The sequence below is a fragment of the Mustelus asterias genome, chromosome 17 (genome assembly GCF_964213995.1).
Source record: "Mustelus asterias chromosome 17, sMusAst1.hap1.1, whole genome shotgun sequence".
NCBI lineage: Eukaryota > Metazoa > Chordata > Chondrichthyes > Carcharhiniformes > Triakidae > Mustelus > Mustelus asterias.
This window is the reverse complement of record NC_135817.1, coordinates 47861389-47889352: the sequence shown is the minus strand read 5'-3', so window position 1 is coordinate 47889352 and position 27964 is coordinate 47861389. Positions and strand designations below refer to the sequence as shown.

Here is a 27964-nt window from a genome sequence, read left to right as displayed (position 1 = left end):
AAAGAATTTTAAAGAACATCTTTAATGTCCAGATGATCTTTTCTCCCAGATGATCTTTTCTCCCGGATGCAGTTTCCAGGATGTTGATTCTCAATTCCTGGAGACTCTAGGCCCATCCTGGAGTGTTAACAACCTTTATCAACAGAAGGGAAGGAGAAAACAATTAAATGGACATAATGGGAGTCCTCCAATTATACAAAAGGGGCCAAGTTCTGATTTGTGATTCAGCCGTTGGAATACTTTTGTAGACTTGAGTCTCGGCGCTGGGGCCCCGGGAATTCTTTCGTGTCGAATCAGTATGTTGTTGAAATGTCTGCAGTCTGGTCTGCTCTACACCCAGAGTTCCGCTTGCAATCTTACATCCGCACTCTGTGTCCAGCAGGCAGGCTGAGCACATAGCAGCAGCCGCCAGATGTGGCCGGGACAAGGTTCCCAAAAGTCAAGGCGAATCAAGCTGCGCACGGTTTGAAAGTTCTTGGCAGCGACATTATTTTGCAGCTTTGAAGCAATAATGCAGTCGGAGCTGAGTATTCGTCTCAATGAGGAAGGATACAAGAACTGGGTGAAAGCAGGATTCTGCCTGCAGAAAATCAGAGACTGCCTACTCGGTTTCGTCTACACAGAAATGGAGAAGTTCCATCAGCGCCTCCTTCAAACCAACTCGTACCTACGACAAATCTGCAAGAATTCTTGCAGACCTCAAGCCACACAAGTGAGTAAGGAGGCATCACCTTAACATCTTTACACTGGCAACATAAAGAAAGGAGCAGGAATTGAACCAGCCAGCAGTATCCTTTTGTAACATCCTTTTCGAAATGAAAGCCTCACTCGTCATCCTTTCGTGCCTTGCGAGGTGTTTTTATTCCTCACACGGATACAGTTTATAGACTTTATTTAAATAATTCCGTGCTAGAGACTGACTGCCGCTGTTATTGTCCCGTGTTGTCTGGAGACAAGGTTACATTGCTTGCTTGGGATGGGAATATACAATTGCAAATTGTCCTCGGCATCCCCTCCCTCAGATTGTTCAGATAAAGCCGCCACTATGGAGGTTTCATATTAAATTATTAAAGACAGACATTCAGTCGCAAAGTTGGACTTTTACGACAGGGCGAAGGCTACTTCAAAGTTAAACGGTTTGATGTTTTTAAGTTTCCTTTGTACTTTGATTTTTGTTCGGGCCGTTCCCCCCTCCTTTTGGGGAGCTGCCCCTTTTGCTTTGTCCTGACTTAATCTGAGTTTGTTTATTTGGTTTGCCCTAAAAAGAGGTCAAAGTTAAACGGAAGTTGAATTCTAAAGAAAGTGTTGCCAGCATCGAGGGAGAGCACTCAGAAGTTTAGCTTCAGCAGCAACCAAGTATAAATGCACATTGGCCTGATCAGATGCAGAACACAGGGAGGAGATGATGTAGGAAAGCTTAAATTTAGTATATTCGATTCAGTGATTGAATGAAGTTGACTTAATAAGGTGAATAAAATTAGTGATTTTAAAAAAATACTCCAGTCTTAAAGCTACAAAGCCAGTGTGTAGAGTGGACAGGGCAAACCCTTGATCCATCTCCTTGCTTGCTCCATAAAACAATTCAAATGTAATCCAATTCATTGTGTCGACAGGAGAGATGACAAGACCCAAGCTGACAAGGAAAGCCGTGACATCTGATCTCGGGCTTGATATTAGCCAAAAGGCCTAGTGATGTTCTATGATCTTCTATGATCTTTCTATGTTTGTGGTGACAAGCATGCAGGAAACAGTAAAGCAGTGGTCATTCGGGACAGCAGAATCCCAAATCCTGGAATTCCTTTCGTAACAGCACTGTGGGTGTACCTGTACCTCGGGGACTGCAGCGGTTCAAGAAGGCAGCTCACCACCACGTTCTCGAGGGCAATTGGGAATGGGCAACAAATACTGGCCTAGCCAGTGATATCCACATCCCATGAATGAATTTTAAAAATCAGGATGGCAACCAATAAGAACAGATTAGAGCTAGTCCTGTAATATGGGGGAGGGAAGCATGAAAACTGGCATTAAAGAAGCAGAGTAAGGAGTCTAACAACACCAGGTTAAAGTCCAACAGGTTTATTTGGTAGCAAACGCCATTAGCTTTCGGAGCGCTGCTCCTTCCTCAGGTGAGTGGGAGATCTGCTCATAAACAGCAAACAAGGCATATAAAGACACAAACTCAATTTACAGAATAATGAATAATGATTGGAATGCGAGTCTTTACAGCTAATCAAGTCTTAAAGGTACAGACAATGAGTGGAGAGAGCATTAAGCACAGGTTAAAGAGATGTGTATTGTCTCCAGACAGGACAGACAGTGAGACTTTGCAAGTCCAGGCAAGTTGTGGAGGTTACAGATAGTGTGACATGAACCCAAGATCCCGGTTGAGGCCGTCCTCACGTGTGCGGAACCTGGCTATCAGTTTCTGCTCAGCGACTCTGCGTTGTCGTGTCGTGAAGGCCGCCTTGGAGAATGCTTACCTGAATATCAGAGGCCGAATGCCCGTGACCGCTGAAGTGCTCCCCAACAGGAAGAGAACAGTCTTGCCTGGTGATTGTCGAGCAGTGTTCATTCATCCGTTGTTGTAGCGTCTGCATGGTTTTCCCAATGTACCATGCCTCAGGACATCCTTTCCTGCAGCGTATCAGGTAGACAATGTTGGCCGAGTTGCAAGAGTATGTACCTGGTGGATGGTGTTCTCACGTGAGATGATGGCATCCGTGTCAATGATCCGGCACGTCTTGCAGCGGTTGCTGTGGCAGGGTTGTGTGGTGTCGTGGTCACTGTTCTCCTGAAGGCTGGGTAGTTTGCTGTGGACAATGGTCTGTTTGAGGTTGTGCGGTTGTTTGAAGGCAAGAAGTGGGGGTGTGGGGATGGCCTTGGCGAGATGTTCGTCTTCATCAATGACGTGTTGAGACTGAGCAGAGACTGATAGCCATAACATTCTCTTGGAGATGTTCATTGCTTGCTCTTTGTGGCTTGAATGCCAGGACTATTTGTCAGCCAGAACCTACATTAAGCTAGTGACAGTTGCTTCATTATTAGAAAAGTTATTAATGGATGCTGGAATCATCAACCTAGCGGTTTCCACAGGCATCTTGGGACTATGATTATCCCTCCACCAATAACCATCTTCCTCGGTGTTGAATATGACCCTATTATAGAGTTACAATTTTGATCTCACATTGACCTCAGTTTAGAGTTCTTGATGCCATTTGTGACTTAATGTTGCTTTGATATTATTGGCAATGCTGTAAGTTTCAATCTCCTGTCTCCCCTCTCTGTGGGACATGAAACTCAAAGTGAACACAAATTGCTCTATTCCAAGTTGTCAGAAATTTATGCTAAGTTTTATTCTTGCCGTCTAATAATCCATTACTTGACCAATGTTTGAATGGTTTTTAACTCTTTTACTTCTCTGCCTACGTTCCTTGGCTGCCAAACTCTCTTACAACCCAATCTGACCTTTCCACCTGTCAACTGGACCTACTCCTTGAATAGCTGCCAAATCCTTCCCTTGACCAGACTCATCCGTCTGAGACAATGCTGAATCTGACCCAATCCTTTTGATGGCTACTAAATCCTTGACACAGCTGAGCAAAATCCTCTTAAACTGCTGACTCCCTGACCCAATCCAATCCTTTGGTGGCAGTCAAATCCCTAACCTGACCCAACACAACAACTTGTATTTACATAGAGCCTTTTAACATAGCAAATTGTCCTATGGCACGCGAGCATCTTCAAACAAAATTTGATATTCAGGCACATGGGGAGATATTAGGGCAAGATGAACAAGAGTTTAATTAAAGAGGGTAGGTTTTAAGGAATTCTTAAAAGAGGACTGAGAAATATTGAGGTCACAGATGTTAGGAGGGAATTCCAGAGCTGTCGTGCACTGTTTCAAAGCAAGTTGACATGATATTTTTAAGAAGCAGTGTGATTCACATGAAGAGAAGGTGTGAATCTGTTCCCCATGTGCAATATCTCAGGCCATCAGCTGGTAATGTTAAAAATCCTGCCGATACAGTTGAACGCAATGCCTGTGCGCATTCACCTTACTTCATGTGTCACAATTTTTCACCTTTTTGACCTGCAGCCGAATTGCAGAGTGCCCCAACACTTTCAGATATTTCTTGATATTGTAATTGATATTCTTGATAAAGATTCATTGTCCTTTTTGCTGTTTTCTTACCCAGTATCTCGACAAACGTCATTTTCTTTTAGTTTCAGAGAGCCTGTTCTTTGTGTGGAGAATGGAAGAGGGAAATTCTGACCCACCATACAAATCAGAACAATGTGATATACTGGGGCAACTGCTCCCCTCCACTATGGCCTATACATGCCTGGGAAGTAGCAAAAGTATGTTTCATGTAAAGTTTTATGTACAGAAATGTGGTAAACAATTTTAATTAGCAATAAATATTCAGATTGTAGTAATTTAATATGAGCCATTACTGTGCTGACCCATTGAAATAGAACCAAAATGCGTGAAGTACAGACTGTTTGACTTTTTTTTTAAGCTGAAGATTTCAAATTAAAATATTTATGCTGCCTCTTGCAGTGAAATCACCTCGTAGAAGTAGATTACAATGACTAGTTTAAAATTGCATAAATTAGCAGCTGTACAAATTATTATGCTTAGTGATGAACAATTAACTTATTCTGCTTCTTTGAGATGTCATAGCTTTGGGCATTGAAAGTGAATATTTGTCCTTGCTCTCTCTCTGTGGAGGGATGGATGGGCCTGGAAGAACCTCAGTTATCAGCCAGTCTTCCTGCAGACTATTACTCAACCAGAAAACTATACCTTCACTCTAATATATAATGTACTTATGTTTTCCCTAAATGTTTTCAATCCATTCTAAGACTCGCCTTTGTAAGCTTCAATATACAGACAATATCTGCCAACACCTTTCCCCCTTTTTACTGTGTTGTGATGTCCCAATAATGGTCATGTAAGAGAGTTCAAATATGACAATCAAATTTATAATGTATTCTTTATTTCATTTGACAATGTTTTTTACATAATGGGCAGGATTTTAGGCCACGCTCGTCCCAAAACCCTAAAAGCCCACCTGAGGTCAGAAGACATTTTTATGGGTCGGCCATCGCTTGCTCAGTTCCTTTGGCGGGCAGGACGATAAAATTCTGGCCAATGTCGCTAAGCTGTAGATGCACAAAAAAATCTCCGTTTCCCATCTGGACAGATTTTTAAAAATTGTTTCATGGGATGTGAGTACTGCTAGCTGAACTTTTTGGGGCATTTCAGCCGTGTGTGGGAGCTCAGCCCTTCTACAGCCTCTTCTCATCAGCAATGATATTTTTGCATGGAAACATTTTTATCTCCCAGAGGGTACAGGATCTCCCTCCTCCCATCTATTTCCACCAGGGCCTCCAAGACGCATTAGAAAACCTCGGTTCCTTCTCAGCACTTGTTATAACCATTTGTGCTCGCAAGTGTTTCCCTGGTTTTTGCAGCAAGAGTACACCTCTCTTTTTAAGAATTCAAGTGGGCACAATAAGAAGTTTCACAACACCAGGTTAAAGTCCAACAGGTTTATTTGGTATCATGAGCTTTCAGAGCGCTGCTCCTTCATCAGGTGAGTGTTGTGTTGTGAGACTTCTCACTGTGCCCACCTCAGTCCAAAGCCAGCATCTCCACATGTCTTTCAAGTGGTTTGAGAGGTGCTCTATTTCTAATCTCTCCAAACAGACTGAACAGCACAGGTAGCACTGGCTGAATGCTTGAACATAGAAACCCTACAGTACAGAAGGAGGCCATTCGGCCCATCGAGTCTGCACGGACCACAATCCCACCCAGGCCCTACCCCCACATATTTACCCACTAATCCCTCTAACCTACGCATCTCAGGGGCAATTTTAACCTGGCCAATCAACCTAACCCGCACATCTTTGGACTGTGGGAGGAAACCGGAGCACCCGGAGGAAACGCACGCAGACACGAGGAGAATGTGCAAACTCCACACAGACAGTGACCCGAGCCGGGAATCGAACCCGGGACCCTGGAGATGTGAAGCAGCAGTGCTAACCACTGTGCTACCGTGCCGCCCATTCATTCTAATTAGACTACAGCATGAATATGCCTTGCTGTCTGGACAACAACAGTGAAGGCCCTGTTCCCTGTTTGCCTGTTTTCTGACACAATTGAAATTTTAGAGCCACTTCTATCAAACATTCCCATGTTAAGAACACATGGGCAAAATGCACTTCGGTTGCCTATGCCCAAGCAGTGTGCTTAAACCCCAGCCTCAGAAATTTTAATCTTAGATTTTTAAAATCTGGATCTGTTCTCAGAGTTCACAAGATAAATAATGTTTTAACAACCTATGTTTTTCAAAAAAATATTTTTGTAATCTTGTGTCAACGTAGGAATACTACCATAGTATGAATACTATTTTGGTAAGATTGCAGCTCCTACGATCAGAGGTATTTTAACATTGAATTAATTGTTGCCATTGTGAACCACATGTAGCATCATGAATGAAAGCAGAGTGTGGTGGAGTAACTGATTTCAATTTCAACGAAAATATTTAACCTCTCAATTCTTGCCCAGTTTGTTCAAATAAATATTTTTAAAACAATGTTGCTTTATTTTTACTTATGCATGTTTCTAAATTGTGTCTCTCTCACATGCTTGCACATTCTCACACACACACACACACACACTTCACTTAGAATAGGAAAGGATCACTAATTAGTGGTCAGATTTCCTATAAATTGATGTAATTGATCCCAAAGGGAGTGATTCATAGCACACCCAGCCCACCATTGCCTGCAAAAAAAATCTTTTTGGTATCAAAAGGTAGAAAAAGATAATTGTGAAACAAGAGTGAATGACATATTAAGGGGAGATTAAATTATTCCAAAATGACTAGTGTTGAACTTTTCAACTCTACATAACTGTCAATTTGATATAAACTAATTTTCATCAATGCAGAAAACCACAAGCGTTTGAAACAGTTGAATGCATCATCCCAATTAAAGTTTTCATTGCTAAATATTGTCTATCCATGACACAGTTTTACTGAAAGGAAGACAATGTGATATCTGTAATACAAACTGAAATTCAAGATGTTATATTAGTTGCAAATTTATATGCTTTTTGTCATATATATGTCTATAAATATGCATCCACTAACTTAAAGTAAAGTTTATTTATTAGTCACAAGTAGGCTTACATTAAAATTGCAATGAAGTTACTGTGAAAATCCCCTAGTAGCCACACTCCGGCACCTGTTCGGATACACCGGGGGAGAATTTAGCATGGCCAATGCACCTAACCAGCATGTCTTTCAGACTATGTGAGGAAACCGGAGGATCTGGAGGAAACCCATGTGCAGACTCTGCACAGCCAGTGACCCAAGCCAGGAATCGAACCCGGGTCCCTGGCGGTATGCAACAGCAGTGCTTGCCACCGTGCTGCCCTAACATCAGCTCATTTGCTATAATCTGCATTTCCCACTATACTCAACTGTATGATTAACACTGCTGCTTCATGAAAAAATACAGTTTAGGCAAACTGGCCTTTGCAGTTCATGGAAAACACATCAGCCAGGGAACCATTCTCCATCATATTGCGCAGTTAGAATTGTCTGAGTGAGAAATATGTTTGACCTCACCTGTGCTGGTGCATATATATATCCTTTTTTGTATGCAAGCCATGGTATAGATATTTCAATTCAGAATTTAAATTGTGACTTTAAGACTACTATATGGGCATTCCATACTTGAATTATGGAAGTGTACTTTGTATTTACATTGGACAAAAATATGACATTTGGTACATTTTTAGTTTGGGTTGTGGTTGAATCATGTACTAAACAAAAATGTTCTTTTCTGTAGGTCTACATGCCTCGTGGACAGAGCAACAGACAGGGGCCAGAAAAGTGTGATGTGGCAGCTCTGTTGAATCTTATTAATTTCTGTGATCAGTTTGACTTTGTTGAACGGCAGAAAGTAATTGAGGTAACATTTTGAAATACTATTAGAAAAGTTATTGTTTTGTTTGCCCATATTCTAAGTAGAATTGCCAGCAGTGATTAAATGCATCCCTGGAGGTTTCATACATAACACACCCCATGCCCCAGGCATTTATCATTCAACATGTCCATAAGACGCACTGCCTTCCTATGCCGATTGGAAAGATAAAGGACTCATTTGGATGATGCTTGATTGTCAGCCAAACAGCCTGATCTTTCCCTCATTTTCAATATTTTTATATCTGGTAAAGAAACATTCAAAGAAAATGACAAAAAAGCAATCTTTTTTAATGTCCCGATGATTTTTTTTCCAATGTTGCACAGACCAGTGTCCTGGTTATCGATCTTCAATTCCTGGAGACTCCAGGCCAATTCTGTAGTGTCACTAACTTTCTCTCTCCTATTTTCCCCATCCTTCCTGATCTACATTGGTTCCTGGAGCCCCAGTGCTCTCCAATTTTAAATTCTCAGCCTTGTGTTTCAATCCTTTCATGACATTTCCTATTTATTTTCAAACCCTAAAACCTTTCCCAAGTCAGAATTAAGTTCCTCTGAATCTGGCCTCTTTTGCCGTCCCCACCCCACAACCACTAGCCTCCCTTAACAGCTATGTCTTAATCATCGAGTCCCCACACTCTGGAATTCCTTCCCTTAGCCTGGCTGACTGCCTTTCCACTTCCCTCTCCTCCTTTAAGATGCTCCTTAAATTTTACCTCTTTGACCAAGTTCATAGTTGATTCGGTGTTCATTTTGTGTTGCATTTGTCAAGCACCTTGGGATATGTTTCTGTTAAACATGCAAGGCAAGATGTTGATTTGAATCAAGTGCAATGTGATGGTATTTGTTGATGAGGTGCTTGCTAGAGGGCTGCCTTTTTGTATTTACAATATTCTGAGCACTTTATTGCCACACATCAATGTTATAATGAATGAATTATACAGCAATGTGATTGGTAACACGCTGTCCGGAGTGCCTGTGAACATCCTGGTGATTGCCCTGTCAACAGAGTGTCTGTGGGGGAGGGGTGTTAATTCATCTGTGTGTGGCTGGAATTAGGTCAGAAATGGGGGAGCAGATTTTGGAGACTTTTGTCTGGTTCATTCTAAGTGAGGATATTTTTTTGTTTTGCACTGTTGTTTGCTATAGTGTTTCTGTGCAAGTGTTTTTTTTTTTAAAAACTGCTCTTTACACGTTGTAAAGTGGGTTATTTTATTCCATCAGAATGAGATGTTAGGCAAAATCTCCCCTGTGGAAAGCTTTGCCATAAGTGGATTGGGGTAGTGGTGCCTTTGGGGAATTTGCATGTATTTGTATGCATCTAATAAACCTCTTCATTCTCTGAAAAGGAGCCTGGGAAAGGGCTGGGAAATGGGATTAGAGTAGATTCAGATGGAGAGGTGGTGCGGACATGTCTGACTAATAATATGCTTTGGTACTTTAACTTTTTTATTCCTCAATGTGTTCTATCTCAAAGTTTATCAATATTAGTTATATCAAAAGATGATCCCGTTTTAATACTTGTCAAAGTTTATGTTTATTTTGAACCCTTAGTTATATCAGCAATTTACTCTTGGGGGACGTTGGGACAGGGAGTAGGGGAAATCAAACTTTAGATAGTCTAGCAAGGCAAAGCCCAGCATTTGAATCAGTGTTGGGATTTGATTCCCACTTCAATGTCCCCCTACTTAAACTACTCAATTTATTTATCTATTTCTTTGATTTAGCCAAGGATACCAACACGTACATTGAAAAAATTGGGAACAGGCGATCAGCCTGCTTCTCAATTTTTGTTAGCCAGAGCTACTTCAAAATTCCAATTCCCTGTCATTTCCCCAAATGCTTTAACACCTTTCCTTAAAGGAATATAATTATAAGCTAACAACCTCATTAAATGTTTTGCTGATGTCATGAACCACGAGAACCAACATCAGTGTTTTCTAACAATCAACTTGATGCTGAAATAACTGCAATTTCTTTTATTTTGTGAAGCATAGTTTTTGTCCAGCTTTCTCCCCCCCCCCCCCCCCCCCCCCTTCTGAGTTCATTCAAAGATATGGATTAATGGCTGCTGGCAGCCTTCTGATTGCTCAGCCCTTTTTCATTTGGGTCTGAATTGAGATTTGCTATTTGACTGTGGGCCAAGTGTTACTTGCTATCCACTCATGGCTACTGTCACTAGAAAACGATCAGGAGTAGTAACCCTGGCTTACTGCCCTTCCTTCCCTCACTCACCAGCTCTGCTGTTCTGAGTCAATTGTAGTTCCTGAACCACCAGCCTGACTTGATTCAGCAGAAACCAAGAACTGATTGTGGGCTCTTTCTGGTTTGTCTATTTTAGGTTCACTTACTCCCAAAATTACTGTATAATTTTAGAAAATATATGGTGAGTCAGTTTTGCATTTAGTGTATCATTTTGGATTTGGATAATTAGGATTTCTATAAATATTCTCCAATCTTCTCCCCTCTGGATCACACTCTTCTGTTCTCTCCACCTTGCCACCTCCTTCCCATTATTAAATATCACATCAAACCCTTTGTTTTGTTACGACCACATCCAGGTGAGGGTCCCCGATTTTTGGTGATCCAGATGAGCCTCCTTGATTTGTGACTGTCCACAGGGATACCCCAAATTGTCATAAATCCCAGGTGAGGATTGACTCCTTATTTATTCATACTCCTCTGCTGGTGGCAAAAAGGTTCAATTTAACAAGGTTCTCTTCCCCATGGGGACCTTCCAGACACAATAATTATGTTACAAAGGAGCCAATTTAACCAGGCTTTTCTTGAGTTAAAGATAGAATGAGTTTGTTAACCACTAAAAAGGTAAGGAGAAAAATGATAAAACACGTGCATATATGTTCATACAGATTAGAAGGGAGAATTGAGTCCAATAATAAGCAAATATAAATAAAAGGGCAGATAAAATAGTTCTGGACTCAAGAGGAGGAGATAATAAAGCATCAGCCAATATGATTTGACTTCAGTAGAGATGCCTTTGGGAGGTGATTAGTGGATTCTTTGATTCCAGTGTTCTGTGGTTTGGCAGAGAAATTTCAGTTCTCTTTCCAGATGCAATCTTTTTTCTGGCTGGGCTGACCTCAGTCAGAGAGAGATTTGAGACATACCTGCAGAAGAATGGCTATTTAGCAGGGGCACTGCTGGCTGCTTCTGTCATTGTGTCTCACACCTTCAATGTGGAAAACTTACAGCTGCTTATTCTCACAGAGCAGACAGAGACAGACACTGGGGCACCTCTCTCAGCGAGCTTTCAACCCCTTCTTTGTACATTCCAAGTGGAAAACAGAATCCACTAGTCCATCTAGGTATTGCACATGGGATTTATTGAGGTAAGGTGGAACATTATGTCCCTTTATTATTATTGGAGATGGTAATCAGTCTCTTGGTGCTCTTAGAAATCCCTTGCCCGGAAACAGGGAAGGGTTCCATTGCTCCTTTAGAGAAACACCCTGAACTAATTCCTGCCAATGGTTGACTGTACATTCTCAACCAAGTTTTGGCTTTGTGTCCATTTAAAAAAAAACTCGGGTCTCTTTTATGGTTCAATATATTGGTTGTAATTCTGTGGTTTTTTTCCTCCATAATCATGACAGCTTCAACTGCGCTTTTGAATCCTAAACCTTTCAGTTTTTCCTTTTCCCCTTCCTGCTTGGCACCATAATTTGTCCTCCTGAATGTAGTCTCCCTGCATATAAGTGGCGCTACAGAAATGTAAGTTATAATTAATTATTATATATTTGAATGTTGATGTATACTGGCATAGCAATGATGATGAGGACAGGCTGTTTGATCCAACCTGGCTTTAATCTGCCACATCAACAGTCAGCCTCAACTTCTGTACCTTCCCTGTTCCCATATCCCTTTATTTAATATTTCATCCAACTACCTATCTAATCCAATCTTAAATACTGCTGTATTCTTCACTTCAATCAACAATTCTCTGCAGCCTCTCAACCCTTTCTTAAGCAAAATGTGTCTCCTGCACTTTGCCTTAAATTTAGCCTGATATCTCCGTCCCTTGTTCAAAACCCAGGATGACTAGAAACAATCTGTTTCTAACTACTCTATTTCACTGCTTCCTCATTTTAAACAGCATTATCAAATCACCTCATAATCTCCACCCTTCTAAAGTCACAGTCCAAGGTTTTCAAATCTTTTATTGTAGTTGTATTATCAAAGGCAGTTTCCAAGTGAATCTGCACTGTATCCTTTTATTGTGTTTTAACCAAGCTGTTCCTGTACAGCTACAACACTGGCATCGACCTGACAATGTCCTATCCACAAAAAGCAGGACAAATCCAATTCGGCTAATTACAGTCCCATCAGTCTACTCTCAATCATCAGCAAAGTAATAGAAGATGTTGTCAACAATGCTACAAGTGGCACTTATTCAGTGACAATCTGCTTATCGATGCTCAGTTTGGGTTCCACCAGGACCACTCAGCTCCAGATCTCATTACATTTTGATTCAAACGTTGGGAAAAAAGAGCTGAATTCTAGAGATGAGATGAAAGTGACTGTCCTTGAGATCAAGGCAGCATTTGACTGAGTGTGTCATCAAGGAGCCCTAACAAAATTGAAGTCAATTGGAATCACCATTGTTCTAGGCCAAAGCATCTTTGGCTGCTGCTTCAATGACGTTCCTTCCATCATAAGGTCAGAAGTGGCGATGTTCGCTGTTGATTGCACAGTGTTTAGATCACAACTCGTCAAGTATTGAAGCAGTCTGTATCTGCATACAGTAAAATGTGGACAGGATTCAGGCTTGGACTGATAAGTAGCAAATGATACTTGTGCCACAGAAAGGCCAGGCAATTGCCATCTCCAACAAGAGAGAATCTCACCATCTCCCCTTAACTTTCAACTGCATTGTCATCACTGAAGCTCCTACCATCAGCACTCTGGAGGTTACCAGAAAAATAAGTGGACAACGTAAATACTATGGTTACAAGAGCAGTTCAGAAGCTGGAAATTCAGTGATAACTCACCTCCTGACTCCCCAAAGCGTGTCCACTATCTGCAAAGAACTAGTCAGGAATGTGATGGCATACTCCCCACTTGCCTGGATGAGTGCAGCTCCAACAACACTCAGAAGCTTGAGACCATCCAAATCAAAGCAGCCCCGCTTGATTGACACACCATCCAACACCTAAGCTTTTCACTCCTTCCACCACTGGCACACTGCCAAGAGTGTGTACCATTTACAAGATGCACTGCAGCAACTTGCCAAGGCTCCTACGTGGGCATCTTCCAAACCTGCAACCTCTATCACCTAGATGGACAAGATGCATGGATCATCACCACCTGCAAGTTCCCTTCCAGGCCACATGCCATCCTGACTGTATCACCATTCCTTCACTGTCACTGGGTCAAAATCCTGGAATTCCCTTCTTATTGGCATTGAGGATGTACGTACATCACATGGTTTTAGTGATTCAGGAAGGCAGTTCATTAACACATTCTCAAGGCTAATTAGGAATGCTGGCATTACCAACAATAAGAAGTTTAACAACACCAGGTTAAAGTCCAACAGGTTTATTTGGTAGCAAAAGCCACACAAGCTTTCGAGGCTCTGAGCCCCTTCTTCAGGTGAGTGGGAATTCTGTTCACAAACAGAACTTATAAGACACAGACTCAATTTACATGAATAATGGTTGGAATGCGAATACTTACAACTAATCCAGTCTTTAAGAAACAAAACAATGGGAGTGGAGAGAGCATCAAGACAGGCTAAAAAGATGTGTATTGTCTCCAGACAAGACAGCCAGTGAAACTCTGCAGGTCCACGCAACTGTGGGAGTTACAAATAGTGTGACATAAATTCTGATTCTAGGATCGCATGATAAAGACTCAGGAGGAAAAAAGCAGAAATATTTATGTGAAATAGTGTGACATAAACCCAATATCCCGGTTGAGGCCGTCCTTGTGTGTGCGGAACCTGGCTATCAGTTTCTGCTCCGCGACTCTGCGCTGTCGTGTGTCGCGAAGGCCGCCTTGGAGAACGCTTACCCGAATATCAGAGGCCGAATGCCCGTGACCGCTGAAGTGCTCCCCAACAGGAAGAGAACAGTCTTGCCTGGTGATTGTCGAGCGGTGTTCATTCATCCGTTGTCGCAGCGTCTGCATAGTTTCCCCAATGTACCATGCCTCGGGACATCCTTTCTTGCAGCGTATCAGGTAGACAACGTTGGCCGAGTTGCAAGAGTATGTACCGTGTACCTGGTGGATGGTGTTCTCACGTGAGATGATGGCATCTGTGTCGATGATCCGGCACGTCTTGCAGAGGTTGCTGTGGCAGGGTTGTGTGGTGTCTTGGTCACTGTTCTCCTGAAGGCTGGGTAGTTTGCTGCGGACAATGGTCTGTTTGAGGTTGTGCGGTTGTTTGAAGGCAAGAAGTGGGGGTGTGGGGATGGCCTTGGCGAGATGTTCGTCTTCATCAATGACATGTTGAAGGCTCCGGAGGAGATGCCGTAGCTTCTCCGCTCCGGGGAAGTACTGGACAACGAAGGGTACTCTGTCCACTGTGTCCCGTGTTTGTCTTCTGAGGAGGTCGGTGCGGTTTTTCGCTGTGGCGCGTTGGAACTGTTGATCAATGAGTCTAGCGCCATATCCTGTTCTTATGAGGGCATCTTTCAGCGTCTGGAGGTGTCTGTTGCGATCCTCCTCATCCGAGCAGATCCTGTGTATACGGAGGGCTTGTCCGTAGGGGATGGCTTCTTTAACGTGTTTAGGGTGGAAGCTGGAGAAGTGGAGCATCGTGAGGTTATCCGTGGGCTTGCGGTACAGTGAGGTGCCATCGTATCGGGCAATGGGACCCTGTGCGAGAACCTCTCCGGCTATGTCGAGGGCATCCTGAAACCCATTGTACAAAGAACCCCCAGCTTTTGTCGCGACACGACGGACTTCCTACAGAAACTCGGCACACATGGAGCAGTTGAACCAGGAGCGCTCCTCGTCACAATGGATGTCTCAGCACTCTACACCAGCATCCCCCATGACGATGGCATTGCTGCAACGGCCTCAGTGCTCAGCGCCAACAACTGCCAGTTTCCAGATGCAATTTTACATCTCATCCGCTTCATCCTGGACCACAATATCTTCACCTTCAACAACCAGTTCTTCATCCAGACACACGGAACAGCCATGGGGACCAAATTTGCACCTCAATATGCCAACATCTTCATGCACAGGTTCGAACAAGACTTCTTCACCGCACGGGACCTTCAACCGGTGCTATACACTAGATACATCGATGACATTTTCTTCCTTTGGACTCATGGTGAACAATCACTGAAACAACTCTATGATGACATCAACAAGTTCCATCCCACCATCAGGCTCACCATAGACTACTCTCCGGAATCGGTTGCATTCTTGGACACGCGCATCTCCATTAAGGACGGTCACCTCAGCACCTCACTGTACCGCAAGCCCACGGATAACCTCACGATGCTCCACTTCTCCAGCTTCCACCCTAAACACGTTAAAGAAGCCATCCCCTACGGACAAGCCCTCCGTATACACAGGATCTGCTCGGATGAGGAGGATCGCAACAGACACCTCCAGACGCTGAAAGATGCCCTCATAAGAACAGGATATGGCGCTAGACTCATTGATCAACAGTTCCAACGCGCCACAGCGAAAAACCGCACCGACCTCCTCAGAAGACAAACACGGGACACAGTGGACAGAGTACCCTTCGTTGTCCAGTACTTCCCCGGAGCGGAGAAGCTACGGCATCTCCTCCGGAGCCTTCAACATGTCATTGATGAAGACGAACATCTCGCCAAGGCCATCCCCACACCCCCACTTCTTGCCTTCAAACAACCGCACAACCTCAAACAGACCATTGTCCGCAGCAAACTACCCAGCCTTCAGGAGAACAGTGACCAAGACACCACACAACCCTGCCACAGCAACCTCTGCAAGACGTGCCGGATCATCGACACAGATGCCATCATCTCACGTGAGAACACCATCCACCAGGTACACGGTACATACTCTTGCAACTCGGCCAACGTTGTCTACCTGATACGCTGCAAGAAAGGATGTCCCGAGGCATGGTACATTGGGGAAACTATGCAGACGCTGTGACAACGGATGAATGAACACCGCTCGACAATCACCAGGCAAGACTGTTCTCTTCCTGTTGGGGAGCACTTCAGCGGTCACGGGCATTCGGCCTCTGATATTCGGGTAAGCGTTCTCCAAGGCGGCCTTCGCGACACACGACAGCGCAGAGTCGCGGAGCAGAAACTGATAGCCAGGTTCCGCACACACAAGGACGGCCTCAACCGGGATATTGGGTTTATGTCACACTATTTCACATAAATATTTCTGCTTTTTTCCTCCTGAGTCTTTATCATGCGATCCTAGAATCAGAATTTATGTCACACTATTTGTAACTCCCACAGTTGCGTGGACCTGCAGAGTTTCACTGGCTGTCTTGTCTGGAGACAATACACATCTTTTTAGCCTGTCTTGATGCTCTCTCCACTCCCATTGTTTTGTTTCTTAAAGACTGGATTAGTTGTAAGTATTCGCATTCCAACCATTATTCATGTAAATTGAGTCTGTGTCTTATAAGTTCTGTTTGTGAACAGAATTCCCACTCACCTGAAGAAGGGGCTCAGAGCCTCGAAAGCTTGTGTGGCTTTTGCTACCAAATAAACCTGTTGGACTTTAACCTGGTGTTGTTAAACTTCTTACTGTGTTTACCCCAGTCCAACGCCGGCATCTCCACATCATGATTACCAACAATGCCAATATCTCAATAATTAAAAAATCATTTTCCTTAGAAAAACTTTTCTCAGTATTCCAATTGTGAAGGTTTTATACAAATTCACCATTATATTTTGAATATTATATTTTATACCTCTTGCTATACTTCAATGTCCCTATTCTGCTATATTATCCAGCAGTAAAATTCCCTCCCTGACAGCACTATGGGTGCACCAACTATACATGAACTGCAGCAACTCAATAAGACAGCTCACCATCATCTTCTCAAGGGCAACTAAGGATGAGCAGTAAAAATGCTGGCCTAACCAAGACACCCACATTCCTTGAAAGTATACACATTTTAAAATCCATAACAGTGGATTAACAGGCAGAGGCTCAATTTCCATGATCCCAGAAGAGCAGTGCTCCCACAGGCTGAGGTTGTCCTGACTGGTCGTCATAGAATCATAGAATCCCTACAGTACAGAAAGAGGCCATTCGGCCCATCAAGTCTGCACCGACCACAATCCCACCCAGGCCCTACCCCTATATCCCAACATATTTTACCCGCTAATCCCTCTAATCTACACATCCCAGGACACTAAGGGGCAATTTTTTAGCATGGCCAATCAACCTAACCCGCACATCTTTGGACTGTGGGAGGAAACCGGAGCACCCGGAGGAAACCCACGCAGACACGAGGAGAATGTGCAAACTCCACACAGACAGTGACCCAAGCCGGGAATCGAACCCAGGACCCTGGAGCTGTGAAGCAGCAGTGCTAACCTCTGTGCTACCGTGCCGCCCTGTCGCCCCACATGTCGCCGTCGTGGCAGACACCTGCAGCTGTCAGAGACAATCTGATGGCCATGCGGTGAAAGTGTCCACCGCCCTCAACCTTTGCTCTTCTGGATCCTTCCAGGGAGGAAGTTGCACTTCCCTGGCCCAAAGCCACTAGGAAGTGGAGGAAAAGCAATCGGCAAGGAGCTGAACAACTTGAGTTTCACGGCCGAGAGCAAGCTGAAGCCAAGTGTCGACAGTGAAAGGAGTGTGTGGCAACCTGGGCACCCCAACCACCCGCTCTGCCAACCACTGTCTGCCCCACCTGTGACAGAGATTGGACTCATTAGTCACCTGAGAATTCATTTTTAGTGTGGATGCAAGTCATTCTCAACTCCAAGGGACTGCCAAAGAAGATTTGGACATAACCTTTTGTTTCTTTACTATACCCATTACCATTCGCTTTGGCTGTTGCTTCATGAAATATTTTGCTACTGTCTCTCCCTGCCCTCTTACACAGCTTCCCCTTTATTCTATAATAAATAAACGCAAAATACTGCAGATGCTGGGACATCTTTGCTGCACATCTTCAGTCTGCAAGCAGGACCCAGATCTTCCTGTTGCTTACCACTTGAACCACCCTGTTCTCTGGCCCACATGTCAGTCCTTGGCCTTTTGTAATGTTCCAGCGAACCCCAACGCAAACTGGAGGAACTGCATTTCATCTTCCGACTGGCCACTTTATAGCCTTCCGGACTGAACATTGAGTTCAACAACTTCATGAACTCTCTCTTCCTTCACCCCATTTCCATTTATTTTATTTCATGTCATTTCATCTCCATTCTCCATTTTATCGCTCTCCTTCTTTCGACCACCCCACCCCCTCCCCTTCAGGCCAACTGCCACATTCCTCAGTCAGTCCTTTACCAAGCTGTACTTTTGATTTGCCATTCACGCATTCTGATCACTTAATGGACACTTTCAACACCACCTCAGCTTTCTGCATGCTCATTTGCATTCCATTTGTCCAATTCAACCCACGCCTCCCTACCCTCATATAAATCTCTGCTGACTCTCCTCTTAGCTCTGATGAAAGGTCATCTAAACTTGAAAAGTTGGCTCTATTCTCTCTCCACAGATGCTGTCAGACCTGCTGAGATTTTCCAGCATTTTTAACATTTTTTTTACATCTTTGATTTATTCCAGTTCAGATGAAAGATCATTGACCTAAAATGATAATTCTGTTTTTCTCTCCACAGATGCCGCCAGACCTGCTGAGAATTTTCAGCACTTTCTGTTTTTATTTCAGATTCCCAATGTCTCCAGTATTTTACTTATGTTTTAATCCCCCATTTCTGTTTGTGCATCTCCCCTTTAAATACACAGGGTGCACATCACTCCATTTGGAGACTCGAAACCTGGAAGTTAATGTTAATGGGGCGGCACGGTGGCACCGTGGTTAGCACTGTTGCCTCACAGTGCCAGGGACTCGGGTTCAATTCCAGGCCTGGGTCACTGTCTGTGTGGAGTCTGCATGTTCTTCCTGTGTCTGCTTGTCTCCAGGTGCTCCGGTTTCCTCCCACAGTCTGAAAGATATGCTGGTTAGGTGCATTGGCCATGCTAAATTTTCCCTCAGTGTACCCGAACAGGTGCCGGAGTGTGACAACTAGGGGATTTTCACAGCAACTTCATTGCAGTGTTAATGTCAGCGTACTTTTGACAGAAATAAATAAACTTTCATCTTGAATTGGTAGAATTTAGTTACGATCATAGATCCTGATATACTTCTTTCACTTCCAGATTTCCCTCGTTCAATTCCACTCCACAGCTCAGAACCTGCCTTCATGTTAACATCCTATTTCCTTACAGGGTTCAAAGAACAAAGAACAATACAGCACAGGAACAGGCCCTTCGGCCCTCCAAGCCCGCGCCGCTCCCCGGTCCAGGATTGAATCCTGAATCCAGGATCCCCGCCCAATTTTTCAGCCTATCTACATACTAATATCCTATCCCCGAGCTGTCCCTCACAGCTATGATGCTTTGTTCATCACAACCTATTAACTTACCCCTACCCCCCCATTCCAGACCATGTGATCTCCAGGGAGAGGCGAAAACCCAGAGTGAAAACCCCAGGGCCAATATGGGGAAAAAAAAATCTGGGAAATTCCTCTCCGACCCCCTGAGGCGATCGAAACGAGTCCAGGAGATCACACTGGCCCTGATCGGAAAATGCTTCCCAACCCTATTCATTTCCACTTCCACGAACACCATATGAATTCCCTGCCCCCGAGACAGGTTCCCAACTATCCGCAGTCTCGCTCTGTACTGGCACCAGCAAGATGATCATAGAATGAAGCCTTGAAACGAGAAACAAAGAACAATTAGCCCGCGCCGCTCCCTGGTCCAAACTAGACCACTCTTTTGTATCCCTCCATTCCCACTCCATTCATATAGCTGTCTAGATAAGTCTTAAACGTTCCCAGTGTGTCCGCCTCCACCACCTTGCCCAGCAACACATTCCAGGCCCCCACGACCCTCTGTGTAAAATATGTCCTTCTGATATCTGTGTTAAACCTCCCCCCCTTCACCTTGAACCTATGACCCCTCGTGAACGTCACCACCGACCCGGGGAAAAGCTTCCCACCGTTCACCCTATCTATGCCTTTCATAATTTTATACACCTCTATTAAGTCTCCCCTCATCCTCCGTCTTTCCAAGGAGAACAACCCCAGTTTCCCCAATCTCTCCTCATAACCAAGCCCCTCCATACCAGGCAACATCCTGGTAAACCTCCTCTGTACTCTCTCCAAAGCCTTCACGTCCTTCTGGTAGTGTGGCGACCAGAACTGGGCGCAGTATTCCAAATGCGGCCGAACCAACGTTCTATACATCTGCAACATCAGACCCCAACTTTTATACTCTATGCCCCGTCCTATAAAGGCAAGCATGCCATATGCCTTCTTCACCACCTTCTCCACCTGTGACGTCACCTTCAAAGATCTGTGGACTTGCACACCCAGGTCCCTCTGCGTCTCTATACCCTTTATGGTTCTTCCATTTATCGTGTAGCTCCTCCCTACATTATTCCCACCAAAATGCATCACTTCGCATTTATCAGGATTGAACTCCATCTGCCATTTCTTTGCCCAAATTTCCAGCCTATCTATATCCTTCTGTAGCCTCTGACAATGTTCCTCACTATCTGCAAGTCCTGCCAGTTTTGTGTCGTCCGCAAACTTACTGATCACCCCAGTTACTCCTTCTTCCAGATCATTTATATAAATCACAAAAAGCAGAGGTCCCAATACAGAGCCCTGCGGTACACCACTAGTCACAGGCCTCCAGCCGGAAAAAGACCCTTCCACTACCACCCTCTGTCTTCTATGACCAAGCCAGTTCTCCACCCATCTAGCCACTTCCCCCTTTATCCCATGAGATCCAACCTTTTTCACTAGCCTACCATGAGGGACTTTGTCAAACGCTTTACTAAAGTCCATATAGACAACATCCACGGCCCTTCCTTCGTCAACCATTTTGGTCACTTCTTCAAAAAACACCACCAGGTTAGTGAGGCATGACCTCCCTCTCACAAAACCATGCTGACTATCGTTAATGAGTTTATTCCTTTCTAAATGCGCATACATCCTATCTCTAAGAATCTTCTCCAACAACTTCCCCACCACGGACGTCAAGCTCACCGGCCTATAATTACCCGGGTTATCCTTCCTACCCTTCTTAAATAACGGGACCACATTGGCTATCCTCCAATCCTCTGGGACCTCACCTGCGTCCAGTGACGAGACGCACTGAGGTTCCACCTCATGTTTAACATGGTATACTTGGAGAGTGAAGATCTGCACTTGAATATCTCAAAATAACTCTCATACATATTATGATGTACAGTTCTTTCTCTTAAAGTCTTCAAGTACTAGTTATTCAAATGTAAATCTAAAGTAAAGTTCATTCAGGTTTAAAAGTATGGTTAACTCATTGATTTACTGTGAACTTCATGCAGCAGGGACACGTTGATATGGAGTGGTGTGTTCTACTAAATGCAGAAACACTGGAAGTTAATTTATATTGACACATGGTTCTGATGTTTATGTTCAGATAATTAAATGTCGCAATGAACTGATGCATTCTGTTGAAATGAGTGTGTCTGCCAAATGGTTAGATAACTATAGATGGAAGATCCTCGAATTTCTTCAAGAATTTCGACATATCCCCGAAGCAAAAGCAGCCGACAAAATGATAAAAGAGGTAACTATTATAAATACATTTTGTGAAACAAGTTTTTTTAAAATTCTGAGCAGTTACTGAATATTACTTGAAGTGCACTTAGAAAACCAGTGCCTGCCATAAAGGCTCAACCTCAGCACCTCTTCTGCTTCAAGCATCTGGTTGTAAAGTGAAGAGAAAACAGTGAGCAATTTAAAAATGGTCTCCTTTGGCATTGCCCATGGATAGAGAATTAGTAAATAAACAAATGGAATGCTCCACTTGTTTCAGGTAAATAGATGCATTGAGCTTTGACAAAGGGTCGTCCAGACTTGAAACGTCAGCTCTTTTCTCTCCTTACAGATGCTGCCAGACCTGCTGAGATTTTCCAGCATTTTCTCTTTTGAAATAGATGCATTTGTGTCTTTGCATGCCTCAGCCCAGGAATAAATTTGTGATGCAACCTAAATAAATGAATGTGTTGCACAGTCCTTGCAGTTAAATGAATCTATGTGTTTGACTCTATTTCTGGCCCTGATTGCAAAATTAGATGCATGTGAGAAACATACAAAATGTAAATGAAATTATACGTATGACATATGTAATGTGTACAAATTAGAGATATGTGCAATTATAGAAATTTATACAACTGTATATATATCAAATTAGAATGTTATAGATAGTGTAAATGCAACAAATGTATCAGTTCTAAATATGTAAAATTTTATTTATAAATGCTATAATTATAAGTCATGCATTTAATAAGTTTTGCGTCATTGCAAATGACCAAATATATGATTGGACAGCCTTTATTTCCTTCCGAGATCAATACTAATCTTTTGATCTGTCATGTGGTTAATAGCTGCCAATTGGAATTACCAAACCCTAAGTTTTCTATGGAATATTCCACCAAACCTTATCAATGGTTCAACAGCCACACACTAAATGCACAAAAGGAGTGGTGAATGTTGCAATAATTCAGCTAGTGCTTCTACAAGCATCCACTATGATGACTCTGAGAATCTAAACTCATTCTCTAGCATCAGCTTTCTTTTCACCTGTTTCCTTTTGTGTTTCTGGGTACATTGCTCATTGAGGGGCCATAGCATAGATTTACCTGAATGAACGCTGAGGCTTAAAGGATTAATTTATGAGGGAAGATCGTATGAACATGGGGAACTTGTCCACAAAATCAGGCGACAACATGCTTTTGTACCTCTGCTTGTGTCATTTTGAACTGCATGTTCACATTAAAACTAACACTAAAGGTCATATGTAGTTTAATGTATAATTTTAGGCATTCTGTTGTTGGATCAATAGATTGCATTATCCAACTGGCAAGTTCAGATAACAGAAAAAGATACAGTGGATGCATTGAAGATTACAGATGAGATTAATGCTGACATGATCTTTAATGCTGAGTTAGAACTGATTCGAGAATGGGTGAAGGAGCTGTGTTTCACAGTGGAGGAACAAGAAGTTTTGCACATACAGGTACAGCAATTACTTATTTATGGCTTGAAAGAAGCAATTCTAGCAATACCAAGTTCTTGAGTGCATCAGCTTAACTTTATATTTGCTTACTTTGATGTTGCCATTGGAAAATATTTCGACTTGTTAAAGGTTATGCATGTAGTTTCTAAAATACATAACATCCTCTTGCTCTATTGCCTGTGTAGTTTGCTGTGGGTAATTATTCATTTCTTTATTCTTTTAAAGCATTTAAACAGTTTGAATACGTTCAAAGAATTTTTGAAACAAAATAAAGAACTTGAAAGTGTGCTTCACCAGGAAGTTGAACATCTGTATTCTCTTGAACAAAAGCTGAAAAGTGGCATTAGGACTGTGAATGATCAAGATGGAGAGGAATGGAACCTGGAGGAAAAAGAACATAACAATCGCAAAGACATGTAAGGTGGGATTTTCCAGGTGCGCTCGCCCCAAGACTGGAAAATCCTGCCTGAGATCAACGGACCTTTGCAAGGTTTGTGCCCCGCCCACTATGACTCCCGTGGCAGGCGGGAAGGGAAAATCCCACCCATGGTGTTTATTTTTTAACTATTTTGTAATTAAAAAGTGGTTTCTGTACATGTTTCAAATGCAAACCCAACAGTATGCCTTGGCAGGCTGGTCAACTAAAGAGGGCAAATCATCAGGAGATGATTCTCTTCACATTCAGCTGTATTTGTACATTTTCTAGTATTAGATTACTGAATAATGATTAGTAATGGGAACTTTAACTCAAAACAGGCATCTCCACACAACCCGGACTTACATTTACTTGCATTATCAATGTAACAGGAACGAGCTGCCAGAGGTAGTAGTAGAGGTGGGTACAATTTTGTCTTTTAAGAAGCATTTAGACAGTTAAATGGGTATAGAGGGATATGGCCAAATGCAAGCTATAGGGACTAGCTTAATACTAAAAACTGGGTGACATGGACAAGTTGGGCTGAAGGGCCTGTTTCCATGCTGTAAACCTCTATGATTCTATGACTTGACATTTATTCACTAAACCAGTGGGTAATTGTTGCACCAATGAAGTGTTCACTCAATGCGGGTAGATTTTATAATACCATGGAAAAAACAGGATGTGAAACAAGTTACTATATGTTGTTTTGAAGAAAATACATACTTTCCAGGGGATCTTGTTCTCAATAAAATTTGTCTTAAAATTATTATTAAAGAACCCAAGCATTTCTTAACAAATTGTATCGAGTCACGATTCAAAGGGAACAGTGACAAAGCCACATCTCTAGCCAGCAAGAGAAACCATGGTTGTACGGTTTATTCCTTTGAATATCTACTACTTAAATATATTGGCCAGAGTCCTGTGGAGGTGACACACCAGTGGAGAGCTGGACACATTCTTTCCAGGAAGGCCCACTGCACCATGTGCCAGTCAGGCACTTGACAGGCCATCAGTGGCTTTTCACCAAGGTTCAAGGAGCCCAGAGTAGAAATCCCACCAACTGAGGACTCCAGCCAATCAGACATCCACAGCTCTGCTGAATGGCAATGCCACGAGGGAGGCAGTGGCTTGTCGGAACCACACTCGCCTAAAGCCTAGGATTATTGTTTGACCCCAGCCCAAAGGTGAGTGATGGCAGGGTGGGGGATTGGAAGATGGGAGCCAGGGGCAGGGGTTGGTTGTCAGTGAGCCCCACTTTCCCAATGCTGGGTCCCTCAATCAGGCACTGAGTGCCTGACATTGGGAGACCCTCCCTGAGAGCCTGTAAGCAAACATGCCAAGGTTTGTTTGTCATGCTCCCCCACCCACAACTGGGTTAATACTAGTGGTGGCAGGATGAGGCTATTAAGTGGGCATTAATTGGTGGGGTGGGAAGGCAAGCCCAGCCATATACCTTTTACAAGTGGGCGGCACGGTAGCGCAGTGGTTAGCACTGCTGCTTCACAGCTCCAAGGACCTGAGTTCAATTCCCGGCTTGGGTCACTGTCTGTGTGGAGTTTGCACATTCTCCTCGTGTCTGTGTGGGTTTGCTCCGGTTTCCTCCCACAGTCCAAAGATGTGCGGGTTAGGTTGATTGGCCATGCTAAAATTGCCCCTTGGTGTCCTGAGATGTGTAGGTTAGAGGGATTCGTGGGTAAAATATATGTAGGGATATGGGGGTAGGGCCTGGGTGGGATTGTGGGCGGTGCAGACTCGATGGGCCGAATGGAGTCTTTCTGTACTGTAGGGATTCTATGATTCAATTCACAAGGAAAAATAAATGTAAAACCATGAAGTAGCATCACATCAACCAGTTTAGTGAAGGGTGGTCAGAAATTCTGATAAAGAATCTAGATACAATGCTTGATTTACAGATACAAAGATACTTTAATGATACTGACACTTAGATTACTGATTGCATTTGTAACATTGGACTTGTATGGAAAAAACTATGATGATGATGGACAAATTTGAGTACAGTATTGCATCTTTGCTGATGGAGTCAGAAGACAAACTGTGATTGTACAAGATGGTTCATTGTTAATCCTACAATGAAGAATACAACGACCAGTCAACATTTTATGATTGCTGACTGGCAGTTGTAAAATATGTTAGTTGTGTATACATCTATGTGTAGGATTATGATTTGGTTTAATCCTTTATGATTAAAGCTTTTGGTTTCTTTTCACTTACAATCTATTTATTCCAATCATGCTTTAGGATTTGATTTGTCAGGATACAGTTCAACTGACATTATGGTTTAGGTGTTTTTAAAGGGTACTTTCCATCAGAATCTTGAATAAATACCATTGAGTTGGGGTTAATAAAGATGAACAAATCATTAACAGGATGTTCTCCTCAGGGATAATTTGCGTATTGTCACATCAGCTACCATTGAGCCACTGTGGCAATTACATTTACTTCCCATTCACAAAAGAATTGTGTGTGTACAAGTGTGTAGCAGCAACAATGCTGAAATCAGATTAGGCATACTTGTGATGTTAGTCACCCAGAATAGACACATGAATCAATAACTGTTTCGGTTTTACATGATCCTCAAACATAGAATCCTCAAGCCCAGGACACAGTGTGTGATGGGAGTCTACTTCATAGAGGGACCCAATAATAGATTTGTGGCTCATGTCACAAAGAGTGGTGCACTCAGATGTGTGATATGTAATATAAAAGAGATAATCACACCTCGGGAAATTGTTGGGTATGATTAAGGATTGGGGCAATAAATGAATCAGAAACCAAGTTTTGTCAAGGTGAGTACCCAAGTGCTTCATGTTCTTGTTGGCAGTGGACATCTTGCCCATTTCATGGTATCAATCTGAATCTCTCCTATAATCAGCCAAGAACCTCCAGATTGACAGAGGTCTACATATGTCTCATATGCAGTTGAATCTTCTATTTAATCCCATTAGGAGAGTGTGATAGACCAAGGATTAGAAACTTAACAAATGAGAATCTATGCAACTGAATGTCTGATAATTGCAAAAATCGGTACTAGAAAAAAAAACTTGTTTAATTCAGGGCCCATAATCATATAAGTACACCTAAGACACCATGTTTTACCACGGTGTAAACAAATGTCCACTATCAATACCAAATTGGTGTGTTTTATATTATTGTACATTTCTGTTTGGATCCCATTTGTAAAACACAACATTACCAAAAGACAGATGAGAAATGACATTCGTACTGAAGTCTCTAAACCAGCATTTGGGCGCCCTATACCTCCTCTTTTTGACCATAGTGTGGATGAGCTAGAGGAGCTAATTTTAAGAGTTATCTAATAAAAATGCAACAAAACAATGAGGATGCCAAAACAAGAATAAGAGTCTCAGGAGCTTGTTCATCATGACAAAATGTACATAAATCAGGGGAAATACCATTGGTGAGATTGTTGCCTCATGCTTCTCATTATCCAGAGACCAACATGTGGATAAAGGCCAATATCTGCCTGGGTACTTGCCAGTCATGCAAAAGTTAAGTCAAGGTCTAGTATTGGACTTGAAATTTAGTATTTCTGTAAGATAACTTATTGTTGATTGGGTGGGTGATTATTAATTATGTGTGTAAATAAATATTATTGTACTAACAAGAAGTCTACTCGCAATTCTTTGTCCACCGTATAAGAGTTAAAACAGACTGTGCGGCAGGCACAACACTAGGAGTCCTGTGGTGAGTAACTCAAACACCAAAGCCTGTTCACCATTTGGCAGTCCATGGCAATGTCAGGATATCACTGTAGGAGCTTTTCAGGGTAGTGTCTTAATCTCAAACATCTTTAGCTGCTTCATCAATTATGTTCCTCCCAAATTAAGGTTAAAAGTGGGACATTCATTGGTGATTGTACAGTGTTCTGTACCACTCACAACACCTCAGATATGATGCAGTCAGTGCCTGCATGTAGTAAAATCTGGACAACATCCAGGCTTGGGCCGATAAGTGGCAAGGAATATTTGTATTACCCAATAGCATTACTATTACTGGATTCCCCATCATCAATATCCTGGGCATTACCAGAAACTTAACTGCACCAGCCATACATATATGTTGTCTACAAAAGCAGATCAGAGGCTGGGAAGTCTGTGGTGAATAACTCACCTCCTGACTCCCTAAAGCCTGTTTAACATATCCAAGGCACAAGTCAGGAGTGTGGTGGAAGGCACTCCACTTACCTGGATGTGCAATTCCAACAGCACTCAAGACGCCGACATCACCCAAGACACAACAGCTCCTTGATCAGCACCCTGTCCATTACCTTCAC

The 27964-nt window shown here is 42.9% G+C and overlaps 1 protein-coding gene across 2 annotated transcripts; it reads left to right on the top strand.

Moving 5' to 3' along the window:
- Positions 1-3: 3 nt before the first annotated feature.
- On the top strand, positions 4-27284 carry LOC144506452 (uncharacterized protein CXorf38). 2 transcript variants are annotated; one of them, XM_078232584.1, is made up of 6 exons: positions 4-712; positions 4225-4359; positions 7864-7986; positions 21630-21779; positions 23058-23231; positions 23457-27284. In XM_078232584.1, exons 1-6 carry the CDS (start codon positions 512-514, stop codon positions 23649-23651), a joined length of 978 nt encoding a protein of 325 aa, XP_078088710.1. In that variant the 5' UTR covers positions 4-511; the 3' UTR covers positions 23652-27284. The 2 variants fall into 2 exon arrangements, with proteins under 2 accessions (XP_078088710.1, XP_078088712.1); XM_078232586.1 differs by lacking the exon at positions 4-712 and adding an exon at positions 1319-1407.
- Positions 27285-27964: the final 680 nt, after the last annotated feature.